General features: G+C 41.4%; 1 protein-coding gene across 3 annotated transcripts in view; it reads left to right on the forward strand.

Annotated features, from left to right (window-relative positions):
• The window catches only part of PAX3 (paired box 3), a 97,341-nt gene that overhangs the window by 70,017 nt on the left and 786 nt on the right, over positions 1-26,538 (forward strand). For all 3 annotated transcript variants that reach the window (XM_035007030.1, XM_035007028.1, XM_035007029.1), the window contains exons 6-8: positions 6,737-6,902; positions 7,758-7,972; positions 25,854-26,100. In XM_035007030.1, coding sequence (XP_034862921.1) covers positions 6,737-6,902; positions 7,758-7,972; positions 25,854-26,100 — 628 coding nt within the window. The remainder of the gene's footprint in view (positions 1-6,736; positions 6,903-7,757; positions 7,973-25,853; positions 26,101-26,538) is intronic.

Below are 26,538 nucleotides of genomic sequence, written 5' to 3' on the forward strand. Positions count from 1 at the left end.
CAAGAAATCTGGGAGACTTGAGATTTGTACACACAATTTTGTGCCTTTGCCTCTACCTGTGTGTGTGTGTGTGTGTGTGTGTACAGACATTAACTAGGGGGGTATCCCTGCCTTTGTAATATTCTCAGATACCTCTGCTCCCTCTCCTATCCCCCAATTAAAAATAAGTAGGTACAGGACTTATCATCAGTAATTGGAGATTCTCATAGAAGCCCAATAGGGATTGATTGATTGACTGATTTTAATTCCAGTACAGCTAACATGCAATGATATATTAATTTCAGGTGTATAATAGAGTGATTCAAAAATTCTATATATTGTTCAGTGCTCATCACAATAAGTATACTCAGTCCCCGTCACCTATTTCACCCATCCCTGCACCCACCTCCCCTCTGGTAACCATTAGTTCGTTCTCTGTAGTTAAGAGTCTGTTTTTTGGTTTTTCTCTTTTTTTCTTTGTTTTGTTTCTCAAATTCCACATATGAGTGAAATCATATGGAATTTGTGTTTCTCTGACTGACTTATTTCACTTAGCATTACATTCTCTGGATCCCTCCATGTTGTTGTAAATGGCAAGATTCCATTTTTCTTTTATGGCTGAGTAATATTCCTTTGTATATATATGCCCCACCTTTATCCGTCTATGGATGGACACTTGGGCTGCTTCCATAATTTTGCTATGGTAAATAATGTTGCAATAAACATAAGGGTGCATATATCTTTTCAAATTAGTGTTTTCATATTCTTTGGATAAATAGCCAGTAGTGGAATTACTAGGTCATATGGTAGTTCTATTTTTAATTTTTTGAGGAATCTCCCTACTGTTTTCTTTCTTTTTTTTTTTAATAACTTTTTTTTTTTTTTTAAGATTTTATTTATTTGACAGAGAGAGACACAGTGAGAGAGGGACCACAAGCAGGGGGAGTGGGAGAGGGAGAAGCAGGCTTCCCACTGAGCAGGGAGCCCGATGCGGGGCTCGATCCCTGGACCCTGGGACCATGACCTGAGCCGAAGGCAGGCACTTAACGACTGAGCCACCCAGGCGCACCCTTTCTTTTTTTTTTTTTTAAGATTTTATTTATTTGACAGAGAGAGAGACAGCAATAGAGGGAACACAAGCAGGGGGATTGGGAGAGGGAGAAGCAGGCTTCCTGCTGAACAGGGAGCCCATTGCGGGGCTCGATCCCAGGACTCTGGGATCATGACCCGAGCCAAAGGCAGACGCCGAACTGACTGAGCCATCCAGGCACCCCTCCATACTGTTTTCCACAGTGGCTGCACCAGTTTGCATTCCACCAACAGTGCACGAGGGTTCCTTTTTCTCCACATCCTCACCAATACTTATTTCTTGTGTTTTTGATCGAGTGGGGATTTAAAGTCATCCAACAGATCTGTATAGTTCAGAAGGTAAGATAGGTATGGAATATTTGGCCCTGAAATTCCCTAATGATGCAAAAATATGATCATCCTGAAATTCTCTATGGGGGTTTGCTGTTGGGATGAATGAAGATGCAGTTGAGTATGTCTCTCTGTGTGTCCATGATCCTCTGATATTCCTGGGAGCATGGCACTTCTCCTCATCAACCTTATGCATTCTCTCCCCAACCTGCTCTTCGTACAGTGGTCAGAGCTGGAGAGCAGCTATGACAGAAGGGCTGGGAGAGTGCGATGTGGAAAGAGAGGGGGTATAGAGTGAATGAGAAGGTCCAGGGATGAACAGCTGGTCCTGAATTTACCTACTTGGAAAGTACTATATTTGGCATTGGGCATCATCACATTAGACATCACTGAATCTAGTGTCTAATCAAGCATTTTATTTTTTTAGAAGATTTATTTATTTATTTTAGAGAGAGAGAGAGGGAGTGAATGTGAGAGAGAGCATGAGCAGGGAGAGGGGAAGAGGGAGAGAGAAAGCAGACTCCCCACTGAGCGGGGAGCGCGACGCAGGGCTCCATCCCATGACCCTGAGATCATGACCTGAGCCTAGATCAAGAGCTTGTTGCTCAACTGACTGAGCCACCCAGGTGCCACTAATCAAGCATTTTAAATCTTGCTGTGAATTCTCTTTCTGAGCATTAAGTATTTCATTCTCCCCCCATTTTTCAAATTGCATTTGAAACAACCCATCTGGAATAATGTGGGTTAGATTGCCTTTGGGGACCACACCAAAAATGTGAACCAGTAATTTCTCGATGGGCAAAATTAGGCTTCTGGGATAATTAGCAATAATCCATGAAACTTGGAAGCAAATTTAACCTAAGTCTCCATTCAAGCTGAACTGGCTTTCAATTATTTGAGGTGTTATTTGGGTACTTTCCTGTTTGCTCATGGGCACAAAAAGCTTTGGCTGTAGACCACAGAGCTAGGAAAACAAAGCAAGGCTTTAATTCTTGGGTGGCTAAGACAGAGATGGCAATGTGACATTCATACTCAATAGCTAACATTATTGAACACTTAATATCTCTTAGGTATTCTTCCAAGGGCTTTGATTGTATTGTCTCATTTAATTGTCACAACAATCTTGTGAAGTAGTTTTTTATTCCTCCCATTTAGTAGATGAGAAAGCAGAGACCCATAGGTAGTAAGCAAATAGTTCAAGGTCACAGAGTTAGCAAAGTGGGAGACCTGGGAGTCAACTTTTGCCTGGTCTGCATTTCACCCATGTGAACAAAAAGTATTACAATACCATTTAAAGTACAAAGTTTTTGGGGCACCAGAGTGGCTCATTTGGTTAAATGTCCAATTCTTGGTTTCAGCGCAGGTCGTGATCTCAGGGTCATGAGATTGAGGCCCATGTCCGGCTCCGTGCTCAGCGGGGAGTCTGCTTGAGATTTTCTCTCCCTTTTCCTCTGCCCCTCCCCCCCTTCATGCATTCTCTCTCTCTCAAATAAACAAATAAATCCTTAAAAAAAATTAAGTACAAAGTTTTCCCCAACTTATATTGTTGAGAGTCTGAACAAATTTGTTACTTATTTGACCCACGAAGATAAAAAATTATGAAAACCTTGTTCTTTTTTTTTGTGGGTCATTATCTTTTTTCCCTAGTTGTCATGATGTTATGAGGATCTTTCAATTGAAATTTTGTTTTGAAAATTCATTGGATATTATATTACTTCAGACATGGGTCTGAAGATTGTTTCCAAAAGGCATGAATATAGCTTTGTGGAAGGGCTCTGTAGAGAGATAAACAAGTAGGGAAAGATCCAGGGGCAGATGATAAGACACCGGGTTGTAGTTCATCAGCTGAAGTAAAAACTTGCTTTGTGGGAGGATTTTGATGTCATGTGATATTATACAGGCAAATGATCAGCATTTAACTGTAGCCTCCTGCCCTACTTCCTTCCCATGTTAGCTGTGGTGTGGAAGGCCAGCTCATAGTGGGGAGAGTGAGATTACATTGAATTATAGGTCATAGAATTACATTTAACAGGTGATAGCCAACTTTGTAAAACTTGTTCTTTCTGTCCTACTGGCTGAGACATTGGTAGAACACTCATACTCTCCTTTAGAACATCAGAGGCCAGTTTGTTTCTGTCACCATTGGTACTCTTTTCAAAACAAAGAGACGTTTCTGGTAATTGTAACAACTGAGTCATAAATGCCTTCCTTTAGATGAGCTTCTTCAGTGTTATACACTCAGGCAGTTCATTTAGTAGATTAGTCATTGATTGTTAGGAATGAGTGAAACAATATTGAAAGAGTTATCTAAGACCTCTGAGTACTAAAGCGAATGCCTTTCAGTTAAAGATGGGGTCATAGCAGTATCCCAGGATCATTGTGCCTGGTCAGTTTGGATCTTTAAAAATGAAGATTATTTCAAGGGCACCTTTTTCCTTTTAAAATAATAGGTAAATCTTTTATGAGTTTCAAATTATAAAGAAGGCAAGGACCGCTTTCTGATTTGCAACTTCAGTATATGTATGTATGTATGTATGCATGTATGTATGTATGTATGTATCTATCTATCTTTAATGCTACTTTTGGTAGACACAGCTGGTTTTAGGAGATGCAGAAGGCTGATAAGGGCAAGATGATAAAAAGTCTGGTTAAATGACCAGCGACAGGAAGGATAGTCCTCAGTCCTCAGTAGTCCCTGGTTCTCTCAGGAATAAATAGCCCTCTGGATTTATTTAGCCTAAATTTAAACATCATTTGAATTCCTTCCACTGGCAGACTCTCGAACCTCCTGTTGAAGGTTTGTTTTTTAGTAAAGATTTGCTTCCCAATTATTTCTCTTCAACTTTTATTGTAAGAATAAGAGATATTGTATTGTAAATACGAGAACTTTCTAATACAACTGCTGGTGGGTTTACTCAGTGTCTTCAGTTTTTGGATCGTTTTGGAAAAATGAAAAGAAAATCCCCCAAACCTTACATCCCTAGTCTTTTGGATATTTGAAGCTATCTGTAGAAAGTTATGATGTTTCTTCTGATTTATTACTTGAGCAAAGACATGTTTGATGTAAAAAAAATTGGGTTATGGAGGAGATAGAAGGATCTTGGATCCACAGCAGGTCGAGATGGACGGAGTGATCAGGCAGAGCCACCCACTGGGTACATCAAACCTGGTTTACTTATCTAAAGGTTACAGGAGGAAGTTGGCCCAGAGAGACTGGCAGCGTGCTCTTTTTAGCGATGGAAGTGCGAGCTCTGGGTTCTTCCTGAAGGATCTCACTGGTGGAATCGAAGCTAGTAAGTCTGAATGAGTGAAATCACATGAGAACCTTGGGAAATTCAGTGCTCTTCCCAGCCTAAAGTGGGAGATGCCCTGCACATAGTTTGGTTGAGACCTGTGTCAGGAACTGCTTCACCTGAGCCAGGTGTGACTTACTAGTCTCCAGGTTTTTAACGTAAAATATGACCACGGTGTGTGGTACAGCACAGCACACTCAGGCAAGGAAATGGCCCCAGTTTCTTACCCTCTGCCTCCTCAGCCTAAAACAGCTCATTCCAGACACTTCGGCACATCCTGGTAACAGACGCTCAGATTTGCAGTGAGCAAACACAGTTGACGCAGACCTGAAATGGAGGGCTGGCTTGTTCATGGTTCTATTATCCCAGGTGGCAATTTATTAAGTTAAGTAAAACTCTAATTCAATTATGGATCAACATGGGAAAATATTGACTTACCTTCTTTTCCTGTTGGAAACTTAAGGAGTATTAAATGTTAGTATTTTGAGGAAGTTCAAAAAGCTTTCTTTACCAGGATCATGCGGTGTGCTTGGAGAAGGCCAGACTCCTTTTCAGACAAGTGCTTGGGTGAAGGGCAAAAGTTTAGGGAGATGCCTTGGCAAAGTGTTTGTTAAACTGGGTTTTCTTGCTCCAAAAGGGAGAAGTTCCTGCCTCCACTCTTTTAAAAATTTCCACAACTTCAGAAAAATTAGTTAAGTTGTTGTTCATTTTGTTCTACAAGGACATCAAGCCTTACCTTTTCTTAGACACGTTGGTCTCCTGCATTATCACCTCCATCTGGAGTGACCTTTTGTTGAAATCTTGTCCATACTCTAAAATGAGTTCAAACTCTCTCTCCACTCAGAACTTTCCCTGATTCTCTGCATTTCCAAATATGGAGCACTTACCTCTCGTGAGCATTATTTCGGTTTCCTTGAGGGCTCTGTGAATTCCAGAGGATAAGCCTGAAAGTTATTGGAGTGCAGGGATCCTGTCTTATCCTCCCATTTCATTCATCCCTTTTCCCCTCTGACTGCAAGCACGATGCTTTATCCAGATGGAGTTTTCAGTGAACTTTCCATATAGGAATTAGAATATCTTTAATTGGTAGAAATACTCTATAATTTTGGGAGAAAGGTCACAAATGCACTCTGTCAAATCCTTCAAAGTTCCACATTTAAGCGGCAGATGTAAAAACTGGGCAAGATGATGGCGCCCATTAAAAGCCTTATATCACAATTCCTTAACGTTTTAGATGTCCAGTTACATTTCTTACTCCCATTATCACCATTTCTCCCCAGCTACCTGCCAAAATACATGGGCTCTGAATCCTCTGAAGGCATTTTATTATACCATTTTTTTCTGAATGTACCTGGTCATCATCGTGCTCGGCACAGACTATTATTGGTGTTTAAAGCTGTTGTTGAAAGAAATAATAAACTATTTAAGAGATCTTCTTAGATAAAATGCTTTCATTTCTTGAAATACCTCTTTGGCATTTATTCCCATTAAGATCAGAGCAATGTCTCAACTTTGAAAGGGATGGTAAAATGGCTCCATTTCTCCTCCTGGTCAATTTACACGACGATATAGAAGCTATGCCCGTAACGACCATAGAAATGCAAAGACAGCCTGATACAAATATTAAATACAAAGTTAGTGGGATAGGCAAGACCCAATTAGGACATATGTCATGTACGGGTCAAGGAGGCCCATGCACCCTCCCTACAGTGCTGTGATAGATGAAGGCAGGGGTTAGGTGTTGGTGATGGTGACCTTGGGGTGTTCCTGTGGTTCCCACTCCTGCTCAGCCATCCCTGCTCATGGTCATCCCAGAGTTCGTGGGGGCTCTGCGGGACCATGGAAGGTCCAGGAAGCCCCTTTCCTGACCCCTGACATTGAACTCTCCTTCCTCCCTTGACAATACAACACAGAAGGTGGAGTTCCCTTGCATCTATTTGCCCTGTCAGTAAGGGGGCCTTTAATCTGTTTTAGCATGAAAAATTCATTAAGAATGTACTATTATTTCATCAGTGAAATCCTCAAATTTTAAATTAAATCCATAGGTTTGGTTTAGCAACCGCCGTGCGAGATGGAGGAAGCAAGCTGGGGCCAATCAACTCATGGCTTTCAACCATCTCATTCCGGGGGGGTTCCCTCCCCCCGCCATGCCGACCCTGCCAACATACCAGCTGTCGGAGACATCTTACCAGCCCACAGCTATTCCGCAAGGTACGGAGGGAGTCAAGGGGTTAAAATATAACTCCCCGTTGCTTTCTCTGCTGCTGGGAAATCTTCCTCGATGCTGACATTGTTGCTGCTGCTTGGGGGTTAATGACCTTCTATCAGGTCGTCCCGAAGGTTTACCTGCCCCATTTCAGAAACCTAGTTTGTTCGGTGACATAGTTGGATCTCTCTAGATGATACTGGCTCAGTATTTTAAAACAAAACAAAATGATGAAACCAAACCCAACACCTTTCCTAAATAAATATGCCATTTGCTTTTTCTTGGTTAAAATTTTACTTCTACCTTTGCATTGCTGTCGGCAGTTAACTGAAGTTCTATGAGAGTTATTAACTGCAGTAGTCATAGAGCAAAGGTAACTCTGACCAAGTCACCGTTGGATGGCGCCGAGAGGTGAATGGGATCAGTGAGAAGACTGAATTATTTGGGATTATGAAAGATAGCATTCCAGGCATTCCACACGAATATTTAGGAGCTTTGAAAGCGTATTTGATATGAAATGCGAGACTTGTGATTCTGACGCTGGCTAATTCTTATGCTGACTCACAACATTCACTACCAAAAATAGGTTCATTCTCATTGTTCATGTGATTTCTGCATTCGTGTTCTGGGTGAGTATGCCCTGAAAGTATATAAATAAGTTGCGTCCTTGCACTTAGGTGCAGAGACGGGGCTCTATTTGCTATGAGTGGTTCTCTATGCATGTTAAGAAGCGCAGTTTGAAGTTCACGTTTGGTCCGAGCGCTGGATACCCCTGGTGGCTCGGTGATTTGAACTTTCGCCCCGCGCTTTTCCTGCCGGCCTGCAAGGAGGGTTAGAGCTGACCGTCTTCTTCGTTGCAGCCGTCTCGGATCCCAGCAGCACTGTTCACAGACCTCAGCCGCTTCCTCCGAGCACCGTCCACCAAAGCACTATTCCTTCAAACCCAGACAGCAGCTCTGCCTACTGCCTCCCCAGCACCAGGCATGGATTTTCCAGCTATACAGACAGCTTTGTGCCTCCGTCTGGGCCCTCCAACCCCATGAACCCCGCCATTGGCAATGGCCTTTCACCTCAGGTCAGTCCCGTGTTTCCAGACAGACGATTTGCTGTATCCCAGAACCAAACAGTCAATTCCCCGAGGCGGTCATATAATGAATTGCCAAATTTAAACCATAATGTATTCTTTATACAAGCCACATGATTTCAGTTTTCTGGTTTCCTTTCTCTCCACCCTTCCTACGGGCTGTATCAAAAGTTGTAGCTTGGGCTTACAATCCAAGTGATTTTTAATGTAATCAGGGAGATCTGTGTTTATACCTTGTTGTCAAGGCATTGGTCAGCTCCACCCCTAGTTCTGAGCTTTGGGTCAGAAGCTCACACACATTTTTTGTTTCTTTGTTTTTGTTTCTGTTTTTTTTTTTAAAGTACTTGATCAGCTGATCTGGTTGTGAACAAAAGCACCTAATAGGAAAACACCAAAGCTTTATTAAAACAATTGGAGAGGAAGCAAGCAAGTTGTGTGGAGAGAGACCAGCTGATGACTCCAGAACTCTGGGATAAATGAGTTATAAATGCACAAATTAGGAGAATTACTGCTACTTTGGGAATATATAGATATTTGAATGTTGTAATTGTTTTTCTAATTTGCATTGGACTATGAGCCTTTCTTGAGAGATCATATTAATAAATTGCCTTGATAATTGCATGTCAGAGGGTTGGATAAATTTCCTCCATGTGGCATCTGTCTGAGGTTGACATTATTAGCAGTTGTTTAAATACAGATCGTTTGATTTTATTAGAGAGCTCTTGGCCCAGGTGGCAAGGATAGTTGCCCACTAAATTTGGAGAAATGTCACAAAGGGGTTGCAATCTATAATTGCGATCGAGAATCTCTTCAGGGCTGAGAGTGAGAGTTTTAACAGCTTTATCTTTCCTTAACCCCTTTTTTTCTCTTGGTGGCTAGAAAAACAGAGAGAAGCCCAGAATGACAGAAATGAAAAGTGAAAAGACAATTATACTCAATTACACACTAATCACCGACTATCACCGCCGCCTAAGCACCAAGAGGGCATTCTAATAGGCAGAAAATGAGATTTTAATGGCACAAAGGGTGGCCAGAATAACGGCTCCTATATCTTTGCCTTCTTCGTTTTCTTCCACTTGTGGTTTGCGTCTTGGGAGTGCAGTTCCTGGGCTCTGCACAACGGTGATAACTCTGCGCAGCTGAAAAGTTCAAAGCCGTTGGAGTTGAAAAGAATGAATAGCAAAGGCAATGAAATAAACATTTCTGCCTAAAGGCAAAAGTTCATAAATCCTTTTTTGTAACAGTCAATGTAATTAAGTTTCATAGATTCCTATAGCACATCCTGGTATAAGAAATGAGAGGTGGCTTTAAACCTCGGCCGAAAAGTAACAACATGAAAACAATGAACGTGTCTTCCTACAGGACTTTAATAAATTTAATTTCCAAGTGCTGGCATTTGTGAGTGTGATTTTGCATGAAAACCATGGACTTATATTAGCAGATTCCTCTTCAAAATGCCCAGATTTATAGCATATAAGCCTCTTCCACAGTTTAGAAGGAACATCAGAAGTAGTTATCTCGGCAGTTTTTAACATCAGTCGTCTGGGACCATAGCAGAGCTTTTTTGAACACGACTGGGTTGAAAGTTTTCATAAAAAGTAAACTAACCCTATACTGCTTCTGCAAGGTGAGACCCAGGACTCCCTTGGCATTTCTTTCGTGTTCAGTCAGAACAGAAATAATGACATGGGTCTGTATTCTCGAAGTGAACGTCCTAGTTTCTTGTAAGCGTATGAGCTTATATGTTATAATAAGGGTATTCTATTTTATTCTATTCTGTTCTATTAGTATTACATAGTTGGAGTCACTGGCACTTAATCTGGAAACTGTTCATCTTTGATTTTATGATTCCAGAGTTGGCAGTAGGGTGGGAATCATTCCAGTGTCAAGCAACGGAAAATTCCACAGGCAGCTCTTCCTTTATTTCTTTATTATGCTCTTACGTATCAGATTAATTCCCTACTTATTACTCTGTACATATCCCGGATATTTTGCATTTCTACCATACATTTCCTCCTGAAACCACCACTAGGAATCCATATTGTCTTAGTACTTGTAGCATCCTCAGCGAGTTAGAAAAGGGACAGATAATGAAGTTCCTCCTTATTTCTTTAGGCAGAGTCGGGGGACAAAAGATGATGAGCGCACCAGAATCACGCCAAACATGTTGAAAAAACAACAGAGTAGGAGAACTGGAAATTGGAACTTTCTAGAGCCTTGGGGTTTATCACTTCTCAGGATTGCCTCTATGTAAGCAAGGGGGGACCAACCCTACTTTTGGTTGTCTGGCTTTATTAGGAATATCCTAAAGAAAATTCAAAGATAAGAGCCCACTTCGAACAGCCTGGTTTACCTGTTAACTAAAGAAGAGAGAAAGAAAGACCCTTCAGTTTTACTGCTGATTATATAGAAGGGCTTATATAGATTGGATCATATGATATTCCAAATGGAACTGATCTTACCGTTTCTCCTCTTCCTCTCCTCCTCCACTTCCTCTGCTTCTCTCTGGACATCTAATATGCAGATGAATCAACCAAGGCTCAGAGAGCTTGAGGCCTGCTGAAGACCACCAGGCGCTAGAGAGAGAATTGGGGCTGGAACCTGGGACCCTTGGCTCATAGGCTAGGATCGCCCCCATGAGAGCATGTGGTTGGGCAGAGAGGGAACAGGTTTTCTGAAAACTAGAGGGAGGGGGCTTTCATCACATCTTAAAATCATCGAGTAGAGATGAGTTTTCGAGACTTGGGTTCAGGTTAAGTGACACTCTTTTTGCTAATATGCTCTTTACATGCTTTTTTGCTTTACACACTTTTCCTATCAATCTTTTAACTTCCCCCAATAATAAAGGTTATTATTAATAATAATAGAATAACTACATGGTTATTATAGAAAATAGAAAAAAAAATTTTTTTAAGTGTCTTCAGAGTAGAAAAAAGAAATTCCCCTGGGCAACCTCTGTTAATATTTTTACATATTGCCTTCCAGCTCTTTTGGGTCTTACACCTTTTCAAAAAATATAATTGAGATAATAGTGTATATACCTTTCCATGCTGCTTTCTATCTTTACATTTCCGCATTGGCCTTTCCCCACCAACTAACTTACATGGAATTGGATCTAAAGGCTTTTGAGTTGTTTCGGTCAATTCATTGTAGATCTTTTCAGTGGAGGCTGTTTGACATGTTCAAAATAATGTGTGCATTGCATTTGACTTTCTTCCTAGTGGGGCTGGCCATTCAGACTTGGATCTCATGAGAATTGCTTCTCTGTGTGTGTGTGTCTTTTAGTTGGTAATCTTCTGGAGTCTCTGACACATCTGTTCCCTCAAGCCAAGAGATTCCTCTAAAGCTTGGAATCAGAGCCATCAGCCCACGGGTATTTCTTAAATGCCCTCAGTGCTTTTCTCAGGGAGGGTCTCAGCTTCCTGAGAGACGGGGTGAAACAGTGATGTAGGAGATCACACCTATCTGGCTGGTCAGATTTGAGCAGCAATAGACTGACTGACATGTATTTTGACAAAAGATCAGAATATTGACAAAACCATTTAGAAACTTTGGGCATATCCTTCCTCAAGTTTGTCTTATTCTGAGGGAGTCAGTAACTATATCTGAAGAATATGGCCATTTTTCTTGTGGAAAAACGGAGACTACTGCAGCTCAATCATCTAAATGGCAGGGTGAACTGCCGGCAGACTTAAGAGCCAAAAATCTCTCTCTTCCAATTGTTACTAATTCTCATATAAACACAAATGACACGTTTTGCTTGCTGAAGAAGCGTAATGGCCTAGTGAGTCTTCCATAGGCTCTGGCACTGATATTCCTGCCCTGATTTTCCTGCAGGCCTCGTCCAAAGGCTTCACCAATTGTAGGGGTTGGCTCCACATTCTCCCAGAGACTGGATCTGTCGGGGTAATCTGAGACAAGAGTCCCAGGGATGGGTGACAGAGGGGAAAGGCTATGACCTCAACCTTTTCTGTTGTCTCTGAATTGCATTTCGTCTGAACCACGTAACTCTTGTAGGAGGAGATGGGCCTTCTCATACTGAAAGACAAACAGCTTCTGAGAAGACCATTCGAGTCACTCTAGTGAGGGTTTTCCCCTGCAGTAGCAGCCTTCTTCGGAAAGGTTGTGTTCTCTTGGTGTGGGGACCATAGAGAAAGAACACAGGGAAATAGAGACCATGTATTTCCCCTCCAGACCCAGATGGCACGTTCCCAGCACCTTGCTGCACATGGAGGAGAGAAGAAGGAACGCTGACTTGGAATACAGAGCGCCAGGGAAATCCTACCATATGCTTAAGACATGAGACTAATTAACATTTGGCCCATGTTCTTCCAATTAACTTTGCTCTGCAAGAAATACTACCCTACTGCTCCCCCACGTCCAGAACACACGGAACCAAACCCCAAAAACAAGGCCAATTAATTTAACAAACTTTTATCATCTCATGCTCCACCCCCATCCCATGGCTATAATCGCCACAGTTTTTGGTGACAGCTTCTAATGATTTCTTAAGTGAAATACAGTATCAGTGGGGTTGCATGGTTTCTAGAAAGCTTTTTTTTTTTTTACTGTTATGTTGTATACAAAAATGGGCCAACTTGGCTGCATCTAGGGTTCATCAACCATTGCAAATGATTCTTCAAATGTTTTGGGTTTGGTAAAACCTAAAACACATTTTGCCAAGCACTTTTCCTCCTTAATTTTTCAAACTGTGTATTTTAGGGAAAATTTGATCCATATGGTTTTGATTCATTTACTCTTATAGCATTGACATTTTTTTTTTCTAACGGAGCCATTTGATATCCAAGAAGATTTCTGAGCTTTTCCTACGTTCATTTTAAGCATTTTCCTCCTTAAAAAGAGGAAGTCATCTTTGCAACCTCAGAGGCCGTAAATTTTGAGTACTCTCTCAATTCGGCAATACTTAAAAATACATTTGGTATAAATCTGGATTATTATGAATACATTTTATGTTTAGAGGAGATGGGCAGATTTTCGTTTCTGGTTTATGAGTGAAACCAATGACGAAATAAGAAAATGGGCTTAAATTACAAAAAAAAGTTTTGAGGAAAGTTTAACTGTTATTAATAAATCCCTACGGTAAGAGCTATGTTCCGAGGCCTCATTTCACATTTTCGTCCAGGTCTTGGATAGGCTGTAATTGAATAACCAGTACACCTGTCCTATTTCATGGGTAATCTACTGAGGAAAGAAAAAATTCTCATAAAGCCTTGTGTACCAGGCTTAAAAACGCTTGAATGTTTGCTCGCTGCGTACCGCCTCAGGAACAAAGCGTAGGTCTGCACGTCTCATCAAGCCTGTGGACCATGCATCTGTTCAGTCGGGTTGCTGGATCACGGCTCTGTGGGGATGGGATGGACCCAAGAAAGAGCAGATAGATCGTCGAACTAATGAGACGGTGGTTAATGGTGGAGGACAGCCGGGATCAACCCTTGTTCTTATCCATATTTTACAAAAGACAGCCTTGAACTCAACCTACTCATCCAGTTGCTTTTAAAGAATAATATTAAACTTGAGATTATTAGTGTGTAATGTATGTAAATTGCATATTTGGTGGCAGCCATGCTTATTAGGGTACTTCTTCATTTCATGCATATATGTATTAGTCCGTCGTGGTTCCATTTCAAATCAGATTTCAATTGCTCAGCACAGCTTCTTTTCACAAACATTTGTTAATCCCGACACTTATTAGGGAGGAGCATTTAAGTGTTAATATGTGTACACAAAACTCAAGACGGCTTTTGATTTTGCTTGTCATTTTTTGCACCACAGTGTTCACAATGATCTCAGATTCCTTAGCTGCCAGGCAAGATGATGGGTCTTTGTCCAGCGAAGGAATAAGGGCTTACGGATCAGCTTGTTACGTGGAGGCGGTATCATCATTAAGAATGGTTGTGATGGGTACTTCTCTGTCTCATAGAAGAAGTCTTTTTCACTGTGGCATGGTAATTCCTTGACCTTTTCTCGTACTGTCGATCCATGGAAAAGTGGTAAGGTTTACCCTGGTCGGGGGGCCGGCTCCTGTTTCAGGAGAGCTATTTTTCTGGCCGTTTTTCGGGCCCACATGGAGAAACTGCTCGATGCCAGGCCATTTGTTTTGTCTGTTTCACACCCACGGTACAGACTTGGCGCCCTCAGCCCTCCTTTATCATTACGAAGAACCAGACAATCGGGCCTGCCACCAGCAGCCCGTTTCCCAACAGAGGCACTTCCTTCCCTTGACACTTTCCAGAAATTCACCTGTGGGGGAAAGAGGAGTGATTTTGATTAAAGAGATTGGTTGGGTGTCAAACAGAGCTCGGATGGGGAGACGTTCCATGCCAAAGGGGCAGCCCCTCCAAAGCTTGAGCTTCCTTCTGTTTCATTTCTGAAGCAGCCCGTGAGCTCAAAGCCAAGGCCACAGCCTCACATGTTTATGAAGGCTCCAGGATGTTTATGATCATAAATGAGCCCATTTCAGCTACAGCAGAATAACTGTGGACCATTCGTATGTTTCCATTCTGCCATGCTAAGTTTTCGAGATGTTCTGCTCGGCGGTGGAAACATTGCTGCTAATCCATTTGTTGAATCAGTGCAGGCTGTAATTGACCCACTGCCTTTGGTTTTTCTCCGAAGGCTGTGGTTGCTCCCCTTAAAGAAAGGGAGGCGAGCCCTGGTTTATGTCAGCTCTGGCCGCAGCCTCTTGAGTTTAGTTACAGATTGGGAGAATTTTGAAAGAAACAACTATTTGGCCCAAATCTCCTTTTTTTTTTTTTTTTTTTTTAAAGAAGGGGGGGAGCAGCATCAATGACTGACTCTTACATCATCTCACTGAAATGAGCCACAAGCGAACCTTTCTTGCTGAATTATGTTTTTTTGTGTGTCTGCTGAATTGATTTAAAGAGAAACTCCATCAGCTACTTTCCCTTGCACGTTGGACAAATCAAATGCAACAACCCCATGGTTTTGGGGACCCATTTGAATTCCTTTAGCTATCGGGGGAGAAAAAATTGACTGTGATAGCTAGGTCTATAACGAAGCTACTAGAATAAAAAGTTTTTCTTTGTAGTCAGTAAAAGCCCAGGAAAGCAGTGCTGGGTTCTAGTGTGAGGCCAATGGTCTGAATCAACCCTTTATATGTGGTTGGAATGCAATGTAAAGCTTTTAATTTATTACTGCATTTGCAAAATGGCAATATCTACAGAAATCTGAATACTTGCATATTTATTCAATTAGGGGCTGAATGTGTGCTTTGTACTGCAGACACAGAAGACTGGATTTACTCATTAGTTGTGTACTATTTTTTTGTTTTCTTTTTTCTAAAGAAATCTGTTTCTGTGAAACAGTCTGGGTCTCATCAGAGGTGTGTATTTTTTTTTTTTTCTGTAGAGGTGTGTATTTTTCAATGTACAGTATACTATTTAAAATTTAAAAATTACTAGCTAGAGTTCAGCGAACTAGAGTTTCAGAGGTTAGTGATTGCATTGTTCCCGTTGATCAACGAACGAGAAAGATGGGCAGTGGTGAGACAGTGCATTCTGCAGACTCACAGGGTAGGAGCTCCCCCTGGAAGGGAATATTTCCTCCCTGTGACAGGATGGCAGCCCGTTCTTGGCGCCGAACTAATGAAGGAGGCAGGCATTATTTAAAGAAAGAACTTATCTTCTTATCTCACAAAAAAACTGAGGTCTCATTTTGGGCAGCTTGCATTAAAAAAAAAAAATCGAATTAAACTTTGGATTTCAAAATCGCCTGCAGCTCTGAGCCTCTACATATGGGACTCCACAGGAAAATTTCTAGTTCAGTGGCAACTCTGCTGTGACTCTTGCAGGCAGAATTTCTTCTTTTAGCCTCTGTTGAGGTCCGTTGGTGTGTTTGTACCTTGTGAAAACACGTACGCCATACCACCCTGTGTTATATGATAAAGTACCCATTCCCCTCTTTCCTATGAGCTTCTGGAGGAGTGGTCCTAGGTCCTAATCATCTTGGAACACCCAGGAACCAAGCAGTGCCTCATCATAAAGGCTTGTTCCCCATAGTGGGCTCCTTGAAAGGTGGTTTGGGGAAAATGGATTCTGAACCAACAATTTGATAAATGTTACAAATTATATCCATTTATCTTTCAAAGTCCCAGGGCACATTAGCCTACTAAAGGCTCTGACAAGTCTTGCAGTGTAGAAACATGTTTGTCTCGCTCCGTGTTTTCTGATTTAACTATGAAGCCCTTTTGCTGAGTATTAAACTACCAAGTTTTTTGGAACATTCCCTAGGAAGTGCTGAATGAGAGAAAACACGAATGGAGACCCACTCACGATTTGTCCATGTCTAAAATGCTTCCCTTGTTTTTTTTTTCTTCACGAGTGAATCTTCTTTCTTTTTTTAATTTGATTTTACTATGTTATGTTAATCAACATACATTACATCATTAGTTTTTGATGTAGTGTTCCAGTGAATCTTCTTTCTATGTAATGTCTGATGTTATCTTTTCCTTCCACACATTGTACCCCTGCTCTTTATAAAAACTTAGCAGGCAAAAGAGTGATTTTATTTTATTTTATTTATTTATTTTTTAAAGATTTTACTTATTTGACACAGAGAGAGAGACAGCGAGAGAGGGAACACAAGCAGGGGGAGTGGGGGAGGGAGAAGCAGGCTTCCTGCTGAGCAGGGAGCCCGATGCGGGGCTCAATCCCAGGACCCTGGGATCATGACCTGAGCAGAAGGCAGACGCTTAACGACTGAGCCACCCAGGCGCCCCAAAAGAGTCATTTTAAAGAAGAAGCTGTGAACTGCTTAATAATGTTTAGATAGGCGGAGAAGGGCGCAAAGAAAGGAAAAAGTTCCTGTTTAGTGACTTGATTGCAATGTGGATGCAACTCATTGATCTAAAGAAGGAGCCTCAAGGTCAAAAGCACCAGATTTCCAAAACTTATCAGCCATTTGCTAGCTGTATTATTTTTGGGCAAGTTGCTTAAACTATCTTCGCTTCTGTTTCATCTTCTTGTTAAATGGGGAAGATAAAAAAGAATTGTCCAATAGAGCTGGGCTGAGAAAGACAGTACTTTGGAAATTTGGAAATGCTTTTTGATGAGTTAATAATACGAATGCAATGGGGCTTTCACTACTGTTTACAACAGAACAGCCCATGAATCTCTGACAAAAACCAAAAACAGTGTGTTTGTCCCTGCCAAAGAAGGCAAATGTGGAAACTGAGTAGTATCAATAGAAAGGCAAGTTTCTTCATGGAGTGGAGTGTTTTCAGCTGTTCTACTCAGACATTTTAAAGAATATTGGTATCCACTCAGAATGCAGGAATTGTAATGTGCCTGAGATACAATAGTCCCCAGAAATATGATATACACAACTTGGTTTTGTTTGAGAAATTCAGGATACAATAACATAAGAACTCACTTCAGCAAGAATAAGAGCCAACGGTCCTTTATTCCATGGGGCTAGGAGTGGGGAAAGGATAGGGTCATCCTGATGGTTTCCTTTTCTTATTCTTATTTTGATTTACTGAAATCCAATATTGACATGGACACATTTTTAAAAAATCTACAGCCAGCTTCTATGGTACTGGATACCTCAAAGGTAAGCAAATCTGATAAACAACTATGCTTCTCTCTTCAGTAAAGAATAGAGGTAGCTAAGACAGCAGGTACAATAGAGAGGTCTTAGAAAGTAAGGGACAATCTAACCAACTAATTTTGAGTTACCAATTGGGGAATATTCTTTTAATCACTAAATTACAAAGATGCTACTTTGTCAAGACCTGTAGGAGCAGATTAGTTTCTGTAGCTCAAAGAACTGTGTAAGTGGTTTCACCGTGGGCCCTAGATGTTTCCAGCATAAACATCAGTTTCCTGTGCAATAGGAGACATAACCACTGTCCAATTTATGATCAAGGACATAAGTAAATTTTCAGGTAGGAAAGCAACACAACATCTTTATTGGCTCAGTATCCCTGGAATTGGGTCAGGGAGGGAATCGAGGTACATAGGATTTTAGCTTAGTGGGGTAGTAGCTTCTGGTTTTTGGAAGACTGTAATTTCAGACGTCGCATATCTGTAAGAGTTACTGCAAATTTCCATGCATCTTGGATGGATGCTTATTCTGCTTTACCACAAAACCTGTGAAACAGGCCAGCACACATTTCCTAAAGGATATATTCATTCTTAGACTTTTGCTAGGCTGTCCTCTGCTTTCCCATGGTTAATAGAAATAGACTTCTTGACATCTACTCATTAAATTAGTATCAGTTGTCTTATCAGTTGACTCTTTACTCTGAGAAACATACCTTCTTTCCCATGAAAAGAAGGATAGGGAAGCTTCTTTTCTGTGATCTTAGGCATTTAGTTGATGGAGTCTTAGGACCTTGACTCTGGGCAGCCATAGAAATATTTGCCTACATCACACCTGGTCTGGAAGAAAGAAAGGATTTCCTTGTTGAGATGGGCCACTGTTGTCCTCCCTTAATAGGCTGGCGTGTCTGTCCTCCGTGTTGTTAGAGTGTTGGTGGAAGGGAAAATCTCAGGGGAAAGAGAATACAGTGTAGCCCAACACCTTTTGTTTCAGAGGGGCAGAGTTTAGGTCCTTCTTTCTAAAAGCCAGCGTGGACTTCTAGTTTATTGTAAGTTTTTGTGTGTGTGTATGTGTGTGTGCGTGAATCTTAGACAGAGCTGGGCAGCTAAGGTGCAGCAAGATGTGCATTTATGAGTGGTCACGATGGTGAATCAGCCCCGCAGTTCCTTGAATGCAGGTTTACTTTATGGGCAATTAGAGATGAAGTTTTAATCCATCTCCCCGAAGTACTGTGGGATGGCCAATTGTAGAGCTTTTCCCTTTCTAGATTTGGGATCCCAGGTCCCAGAGGGTCGATTAATATTTAGCAAACATGTCCTGAAGTCGTCATGAAATTAAAGCAAGATATAGGTTTGATTTTCCACAGTCACGTGTTCAGGCAGGTTTTTGAAGTGGTGAGGGGTTTGAGTGCTTACCTTTCGGAGGACTGCTGCGGTGGTGGGAAGAGTTAACAGCAGGTAATGCCATTCCTTCCAGAGAGAGTTTGAGACTCTCTGCGTTAAGTGATGAATGAGGGTATCTGACCCACATCTGTTTTACATTAGAATGGAACATTGCCCTGACATCGTTAGGAGCATTTGTCAAGATTCCCTGGACAGAGCTTCTGTAAATTACATGCTGCAAATGTGTCAGGGTCAGATAAGAGGATATCATTAACTCCCTCAAGTTTACTCAGGGCTCTGTCAGTCCATCTTAATATGCTAACAGCCAACAATTTTCCTTGAGCTGTTTTGTTATATTTTTCATTCATAGAAGAAGAAAAGTCGATGCTCTACCCCCTACCCGCAATATTGCACATGTTCTTTTCTCATAAATCATATTAATTGTAGACATGGTCACAAAGCATATTAAATGCAGGCATGCGTAAATGAATTAAAACATATGAGAATTTTATTATGACCCATGGTGGGTGTAACATAGTCAAATACCAACTGTATTAACTGGCATCCTTTTTCATTTGGGTGCAATACGCTTTTTCTTAATGGGCTTTATTTTATTGATAATAGATGGACATGATCATCACTGGCTAGAAGTAAACAATATGTATGTGCGTGTGTGTATGTATGTGCGTCTTGTGTGTGTGTGTGTGTGCGTATACATGTCATCATTGCATGCCATTTCTATGCTGAGTCTTTGCCTGGATTTATGTTTTAGTCAGCAGTGCCTAAAGAGTATTGCTTTCAATTTAACAGCTTAACTCTACTGAGAAATAGGTACTCTAAAGAATTGAGGAAATAGAAGTTATTCTGTGATTGGTCACAGGGCTGGAGATTAAATCACATCTATCACTCAGAGTTTATCTGAGATAGTACTTACTGTGCTCTTTACAAATAAAACTTAGAAGTCCCTGTAGCATATGAACCACACTTGTCTGGCACTCATACTCTTGAATCATGCATTAAACATAGCTACTTGCAAAATGTAAGCTAAGGAGTAAAATAAAAAAAAATAAGGATGTGTTTAGCGGGACATTTTACAAACACTGGCTTTCTATCTGGTTAGGTAAAGAAAGGTCAGGCATGCCCTTCCCATAACTGTGGGTGTGGGTGAGAAGGTCACCCTACTTACCTTAAAGAAACTTCTGCCCTCAGGCAACTTCCCTCTTAAGGCTTTTGAACAGACAGGGCCAAAAAATCTAATTATTCAGATTCTAATCAACTGCAGGGTCATTCCTAAGGCATTTGAATCTGAAGGCAACGTTCTGGTTCTCAGTTGTTCAAATTTAGGCTTTTCCAGGCTCTAAGATACAGTCACTGAAATTTAACCATCAGATAGACTACTCCTGCAGCATCTGTGTTAGCAAAAAAAACAAAAACAAAACAAAAAACAAAAAACATTTAGACATTTGAGTATTTTTGTTTGGTTTTGAAAATACGTTATATCCAAATTAAGAATATATGTAGTCAATATATACAGTTTTGGAGGGGAAGCTAGAAGCTAAAAAAAAAAAAACAAAAAACACACAACCCTGCATATCATACGTAGCTATATTTCACAGCTATGTTTTCTAAAACATACAGAAATGTATATCATTGCATGTTAAATCACAAGAACATCCGATTACTTAAGAACAAAAAAGAAAGTAAAGACACGAACCAGGATTCCTACTGAGGAAAAAAGACGCGCCAAGATGTACACCATAATTTGCTAAATATTTGAGATTTCTGATGAGCTCTGAGCCCTTTCAACTGACGGCAAAACCATAACACTTAGGCTAAGACAAATATTTTCCAGACTCATTGTTTTGAACATAAATCTTCATTTGGCCCGTAGTTTTTATCTTTTATATTTACTCTTCCATTAGGAAAATTAATTCAAGAGAAATATGGCATGAAGCAATTGTAAAGAGTTAGTTTTTTCCCTGAACCATATAATCTTCCAATCAAGATATAAACAACCTATTTGGAATTCTGAAACTTGAGAATGACCTTAACGAGATCTTTCGAAAATGTCTCTAATAATTCGAACGATGGAAGGATTAACACAAGTGTTGGCACACGATTCCAAGGCTTTGGATTTTTTAAAAAGGTTATCCATAAAACAATTTAGAAACAGTGTCCGGGAAGTGTTTTTGGAGGTAACAATTTAGAAATATACTTAATAGTTGTTTTTTCAGACGCCTCACCTAGGAGTTGTACTCCGTGTGAAATCTTCCTCCTATACCCCTTCCCAGTGGGACAGAGCAGAGATCTTTATTACAGGAAAATTCTTCTTGGTTATTGCATCTCCTGGACTTATCTGGCATTTAGGAAGTGTGTGGTCCGTGTCCCGTAGACAGAAATGTCCCGTAGACAGAGCCCTCAGTTTATTTATTTTTCTTTGAAATTTTTTGTGAGAACCTGTGGCTATGCTTCCCTCAACCCCAAATTAAAAAAAAAAAAAAAAAAAAAATCAGGCAGAAGTGCCAGTCCTGTCGTAGAAACAGCTTACTAATGGTTTATCGGGGGGAGAAAACACCCATTCTACAACAAATGAAGATTTTATTTTAGGCTTTGAATGACAAATTGCTGTCGGAAAATGCATGTATAAAAGAAACTGTGACAATATTCTGAGAAAGAAAATATGACTGGAAGTCATTCCATATTATGGGGGGAGTTCTAAGAAGTTCGTTTACCAAATTCTTTGTGCAGCAAAAAGAAATTTCCATAGCTTCCCTTGAGCCACATGAAATACAAAATAGCTTTTAAAGAAATGTACATAAAAGTGTAATGGGACCCTTCCATAGAGACTTGAGGTTTTAAATTATGTTAGGGGAAAGTAATGCATTTTTGTATTGATATATTCACTATTTTATTTTCCAAAACAGATTTCCTTTTCATTTTTTAAATTAGAAGTTATTAAAAAGATGTATATTTCTCAAGTTTTCTCCATGTGAAATACTGGAATAAATCATTGTTAGTTTCTAATCATTTGTTAATTTCCATTTTGGGCCACCTGTAGGAATATACTAGTGCGCCGATCCTTATACAATTCTCGAGAAAGAAATCATGAGGACAATATGTGACCATCACAGTGGAAATAAGAACTTGTGGGAAGAACGTCTGTCTCTTGGGCTCTGTCGGGGAAGTCAAAGGGAGCAAAGATGACTGGTCTCTGGTCCTTTTCAGTTTTCACATTAGCCACTGTGGGTACCACGCTGCCGAGCTAAGGGCTCTCGATCATGCGGAAACCATCACTGGCTTTTTGTGTAGGACACAGGCAATACTGAAAGGAAGACCCCAAATGGGTCCCTCCTGTTCCATTCACCCAGCAACTTTCTGTTGCCCAGGAATAGGACTCTGGCAGATCCTACTATGTCTTCTCCATCCTCCAGGAGATATATTTCCAGGCCCTAGATTTCAATCTTGTCCTCAAGTATTTTCTAATTCAGCAGCTGCACCAAGTTGCAGAACAAGAAGCTGAATTTGGCTTGCAGGAAGGACTCATTTCTTCTCTTTTAGGATCTTCATGGTTTTCTCCCATGGACAAAAATCATTACTGCTTTCAAAGTTAATGCAAACAAGAAATATATGGCAGAGGATTAAAAAAATAAGTTTATCACAAAAATGTACATGTAGCTCATGAGAGAGTGTTATATACAAAAATAACAGTTTGCTCTTGTTCTTCAACTATAATTGTGTATGGAGAATTCCATTTCTCCCTTAAAGTGATACAATGATAACTAAGTTTCAAGTAAGTATTTTCATGAAGGGTAGTATTAATTTAAATGTAATTCCATCTTATCCAGTTCCATTGGCCATTTTTTCTTCTTGGGATTAATATAATTACAAAATTGCTTTTGCTAAGTGTTTGTTTTTATTTAGCACAGTTTATTTGCAATAAAATATCTGTGCCCTATGTCATTAACTCCCTTTCGTTGACACGGTCACATTTGTCATATTTTTATTTTTCCCATCCATTCTTGCCTATCAGGCCAGTACACAAAGAGATACCCCTGATTTGAAAGGGGTAGGCTAGGCATTGAACAACCTCTATTTTAGATCCTTTTCTTCTAGTAGAACATGCCTGAATAATTTGAGCTGAAATAAAATACTTAATAAATTAGTACATCAATAGCATTTTTTTGAATTTTCCAGGTATATGTATGTAAAATCATCTATACAAACTGAAAGGCAAAAAAAGAAAAAAAAGAAAAAAAAGAAAAAACAACATGTAGGTGGAAGAACATTCAGGAAATAACTTAAATGCATTCTGAGTTATGTTCAAGTTTTTTAAATGAGAAAATGAAGTAATTAATTTACTATAAACAGCGTCGGGGAGGGCCCATGAAGAGCCCCACGTTCTGGTGACTCCCCACCCTCCCGGAGCTCCAAGAATCTACTGGCTCTTTATTTTGTGACTCTCACTTTCCCCAAATCCCCAGTAAAATAAAACGACGCTCTGTCACGTATGATTATTTTTTTAGAATATAAGTAGTTTTTAAGGCTTTTTAAAAAGCTATTTCACCACGTAACTCGAGAAAATTTAGATCCCCTGGAACATCTTTAAAAATCTGGGTATTGCTGTGTTGCTTTCCACACACTGGCCCCCCGCTTCCCACATGCTTGCACACACAACTCAAACGAAAAGGCAGACGAGGAAACAGAGACTAGCTCTTCGGGGGGAAAGGGGGGGGGAAATTGGTGGCTTGTTAAAGTAGAGCAAGAAAGGGTCATCCATAGAAGGTGGTTAAGCAGACCTGCCCCCCACTTTTGTCTCTTGGGGCTAACTGAACATGTAGATCAGTTTAAAGCTGCATTTCAAGAAGATTTTGGTTAGATAGGAGGCGGATGCAGACCCTTCCCAAAGGGGATGGTGGTGTCAGTGGTTTTGGAATCTAAGATGTCTTTTCTGGGATGCAAGGCTAGGCCCTCTCTCCCGCCTTGCTGGACCCCCTCCACCCAGGAGTCTGTGGCCTGAATTACCTGGGCGGACAGCGCGAGGCCAGAGTCCTGGCTTGGGGCTCACCGCTACCCTCTCCTCTCGCTCGTATTTGTAACTTCGCCCCTCTATGCTTCAAACTCCCTCAAGCCCAGCAGGGAGATGGTGGCCCTGTGTGTGGTTATGGCTCCCGCCTGAAATGCTCGGTAAACAGGCTCTTCACGCTGTCCCCATCTCTTCTTGCAATTGTTTCTTGACCCCTGCCGCTGGATGGTACGAAGTTGAGAAGAATCACTCCCGCTCTCCCGGGGCGGTTTTCCAGCTGCCAAATTAGTTAGCCACTTAACTTCCATCCCCAGGAGCTGTAAGGGTCAGCGAGCTTGGGTTTGCAGAACACTTCCCCGTGTGATCTGAAAGTTGGCCTGTTAATCGCAAGGTGGTGGTTGTTTTGTTTTGTTTTTGTCTTTTTTTTTTTTTAAGAGATTTTATTTATTTATTTGACAGAGAGAGAGATAGCGAGAGCAGGAACACAAGCAGGGGGAATGGGAGAGGGAGAAGCAGGCTTCCCGCCGAGCAGGGAGCCCGATGTGGGACTCGATCCCAGGACCCTGGGATCATGACCTGAGCCGAAGGCAGATGCTTAACGACTGAGCCACCCAGGCGCCCCTTGTTTTTGTCTTTTAAAGTTTTCTTGCTTTCTAGGGTTATTTACAAAACTGAACAGAGTTTTTAGAACATGCTTGTATTTCGGGCTTTTCTTTCCTTTTAACACCTTCTTATATGTGAAATGTTTAGATAAGAAATGAAAAGGCAGGGAATGGAGGCAGTTACTTGGAGAGTTCTTTAGCACTCCCTTCCTTCCTCCCTCCCTCCTTTCCTCCTTCCCTCCCTCCCTCCTTCCCTCCTTTCCTTCCTTCCCTTCCTCCCTCCCTTCCATCCCTCCCTCTCTCCCTCCCTCAGTACCTAATATGTGTCAAGTACCACGTTGGGTGCTAGGAATATAAAGGTGAGTCGGTTATTGCCCTCAAAACTCTCATAATTCAAAGTAGGTGACCAAAGTCATGATTGCACAGTGGGAGGGATGAGTAAAGCACCCAGGAGCATCAGAGGACGAGTAATTATCTCTGATTACTTAGGGATGGCCAAGATAGGGAGAGGAACTTTCTTGAGAGGGAACGCTACGAGAATAGACACTGGCATCTTAAAATACATGAAAAGAATTTCATTTGAATCCGTTGATTTTTATTTATTTATTTTTAATTTTTTAAAAGATTTTATTTATTTATTTATTTGATAGAGACAGATAGTGACAGAGAGAGCAAGAAAGAGCACAAGCAGGGGGAGAGGCAAAGGGAGACGGAGAAGCAGGCTCCCCGTGGAGCAGGGAACCGGACGTGGGGCTCGATCCCAGGACCCTGGGATCATGACCTGAGCCGAAGGCAGATGCTTAACCACTGAGCCACCCGGGCACCCCTGAATCTGTTGAATTAAAAAAGAAATATATAAGCTAATGTCTGTTTAAAATCACATGTGAAACTTCCAGATGTAATATATGATTAGCCAGTGTTCTGTATCAACAGATAGAATTTCTCCCTCTGTCCTTCTGTCCCTTCTTTGAAATTCTAGACCGATTTTATCGCTAGAGGCATGGTGAGGCGCTCATTCCACCTCTTTTCCTTTTCCCTCCCTCCCCCTGCTCCCTCCACGCCCCACCTTTCCTTTTTCTGAAACCGAAGTCCGATGGCTATCACTGGGCACGATGCAGTGTCCGAGCCCCTTTGCGTTGTGGTCAGTGTCTTCTGGACAGCCCTGTGCGAGCAGATTTCCAAAGAAATGAAGATGGGACTTCTCCAGTTATCCTTTCAGCTCTCAGCTATGATCCGGGCCTCTCTGCATTCTTACTTCTTCCCAATCTGCCTGTTTATTTTAGGTAATGGGACTCCTGACCAACCACGGTGGCGTGCCCCATCAGCCCCAGACCGACTATGCTCTCTCCCCTCTCACCGGGGGCCTGGAACCTACCACCACGGTGTCGGCCAGCTGCAGTCAGAGACTAGACCATATGAAGAGCTTGGACAGTCTGCCAACATCTCAGTCCTACTGTCCACCCACCTATACCACCACGGGCTACAGTATGGACCCTGTCACAGGCTACCAATATGGGCAGTACGGACAAAGTAAGCCTTGGTCTCTCTGGGGCTAATGACTCCTGACAGGATGAAAAATCTCAGCCCTTCCTCAAGAAAGGGGCGGCGGCGGCATGACTAGGCCTGACGTCCCGGTGTCAGTCCCAGTGTTGTGACAGAGCCCGCCTTCTGTCCCAGCAAGGGCTCCCTTGTATCGTTATTTTCTTAGCTGATGTCAACAACATCTTGCGGTTATTAATTGCCGCGATGTGAAGCCCGAGTGCCACGAGGTGAAACACGAGGGTTGGCCAAAATGAAATAACCCCTGGCATTAGAAACACATGTTCTTAATGAGGTCAGCTCAAGGATCATATGGGGCATAATCCCAAAGACACAGACTTGTGTCAAACTTGTCTCAGGAATAAAAATATTGGTCTCGATCCTTTGATACCACGGTATTAAATATGACATCGTCAGCCTGTAGCTGAT

The sequence above is a fragment of the Mirounga leonina genome, unplaced genomic scaffold (genome assembly GCF_011800145.1).
Source record: "Mirounga leonina isolate KUSES-001 unplaced genomic scaffold, KU_Mleo_1.0 Mir_151, whole genome shotgun sequence".
In the NCBI taxonomy this organism is placed as follows: domain Eukaryota; kingdom Metazoa; phylum Chordata; class Mammalia; order Carnivora; family Phocidae; genus Mirounga; species Mirounga leonina.